This window comes from Fulmarus glacialis, unplaced genomic scaffold (assembly GCF_000690835.1).
Source record: "Fulmarus glacialis isolate BGI_N327 unplaced genomic scaffold, ASM69083v1 scaffold40230, whole genome shotgun sequence".
Classification (NCBI taxonomy): Eukaryota; Metazoa; Chordata; class Aves; order Procellariiformes; family Procellariidae; genus Fulmarus; species Fulmarus glacialis.
In genome coordinates, this window is record NW_009187810.1 from 238 (window position 1) to 1,915 (window position 1,678).

At 61.4% G+C, this 1,678-nt stretch overlaps 1 protein-coding gene across 1 annotated transcript in view; it reads left to right on the forward strand.

The window, feature by feature from the left end:
• The window catches only part of ILK (integrin-linked kinase), a gene marked incomplete at its 5' end in the record, with an annotated part of 1,175 nt that extends 192 nt beyond the window's left edge, over nucleotides 1-983 (forward strand). Inside the window, 3 exons of the mRNA XM_009576406.1 lie at nucleotides 27-126; nucleotides 216-346; nucleotides 549-983. Of these exons, the coding sequence (XP_009574701.1) occupies nucleotides 27-126; nucleotides 216-346; nucleotides 549-698 (381 nt within the window). The remainder of the gene's footprint in view (nucleotides 1-26; nucleotides 127-215; nucleotides 347-548) is intronic.
• Nucleotides 984-1,678: the final 695 nt, after the last annotated feature.

The window sequence follows — 1,678 nt, forward strand, 5'->3', positions numbered from 1 at the left end:
CCCTCTGACCCCCCCTCTTTCCCCAGATCGACGAGGACATGACAGCACGGATCAGCATGGCTGACGTGAAGTTCTCCTTCCAGTGCCCAGGGAGGATGTATGCACCAGCCTGGGTGGCACCAGAAGGTGAGCGCCCGGTAGCCAGGCCCCTCCGGCTGCTTGGCCCCTTCCTCGCCCTCAGCCCCACTCAGCCCGCCCTGCTGGATTCCCTACAGCCTTGCAGAAGAAGCCAGAGGAAATTAACAGGCGCTCGGCTGACATGTGGAGCTTTGCGGTGCTGCTGTGGGAGCTGGTGACCCGCGAGGTGCCGTTTGCAGACTTGTCCAACATGGAGATAGGCATGAAGGTGAGGAGAGGGCTGGGCAAAATGCATCGGTCCAGACCAGATCAGCCAGGGCGTAACGGGGCCTGAGCAGCCAGCAGGGAGGGGAGGCAAGGCCCACGGAAGGAGAGCCCACCGTCACTCCTCCCAGAGGTATGGGCTGTGCCTGTCGAAGGCAGGGCTGGGTCCAGATTTCTGATCCTGCCCTGCTCTCCCGTGCTCCCAGGTGGCACTGGAGGGGCTACGTCCAACCATCCCCCCTGGCATATCCCCACACATCTGCAAGCTGATGAAGATCTGCATGAACGAGGACCCAGCCAAGCGCCCCAAGTTTGACATGATCGTGCCCATCCTGGAGAAGATGCAGGAGAAGTAGCGAGGGGGGGGTGCCTCCCAGCCAGCTGACGCTGCCACGCTTCCCTCCCCGCCACCCCCAAGGGCCTTCTTTAACCCCCGAGCCAAGGGGGAGCAGGAAAAAAACTCACCCTGAGCCAGCCATGGACAAACGGTACAGACATTGCTGCCTTCTCTGGAGCTGCTCTGCAGGCTTCAGACACTGAAGCACCAGATCTCTGGCAGCGCCTCCATCCTCCCTGGCAGCTACGGGCAGAGACTGAGCAGGAGGCCTGGCCCACCACGCCGAGCATGGCTGGGCTCCGCTACCTGGGAGGCTGGGACGGGGCTGTGGAGCCACCCTGTCCTCCTCGTCCCCAGGCCCAGAGCTGCTCACCCACTTAACAGTCTCACGTTAGGCAATGCCCAGTCCTGGTGCTCTTCCCTACTAAGGACAGCGGGGTGAAGCTTGCCTGTTGCGCCCAGCACCACCCCAGCTTCGCGCTTCACTCTTTATCGTTTCCATCCAGGCCATGTGGAAAAGCCGCCAGTATCCAAAATAAACATTTGTTATGAAAACTGGCTGCTGGTGGAGGGGTGCATACGTGCACAGGGTGCTGCCCACAGAAAGGGGACGGATACGGGGGCTGCCCAACAGTCCGCAGAGTCCTAGGCTCTGGATCTGCGCCTGTACCAACCCTCCTCCAGCGCCTGGAGCAAGGCAGGCAGGTGGGCTAACGGCGCCCGCCTCTTTCGAGAGAAGGGCCCAGGCTGTCTGCAGCGCTGTCTGCGAGGCCCCCGCGCGTTCCTCCTGAGGTATGCTTGGGAGGAAGAAACGAAGAAGAGGGTTGGGCCGTCCTATTCCCACTACACCCACCTTCCTTCAGCTTCTTGGGGCAGGGCTAAGCCCTCCTGGGAATGGCAGAAGGCACAACTATAATCCACCAGTTGCAAGCCCTGCAACCGACCCCTCTCCGCAATGGCCTTTCAAAGGCACGGGACCAACTTCTGTTGGTGTAGGGA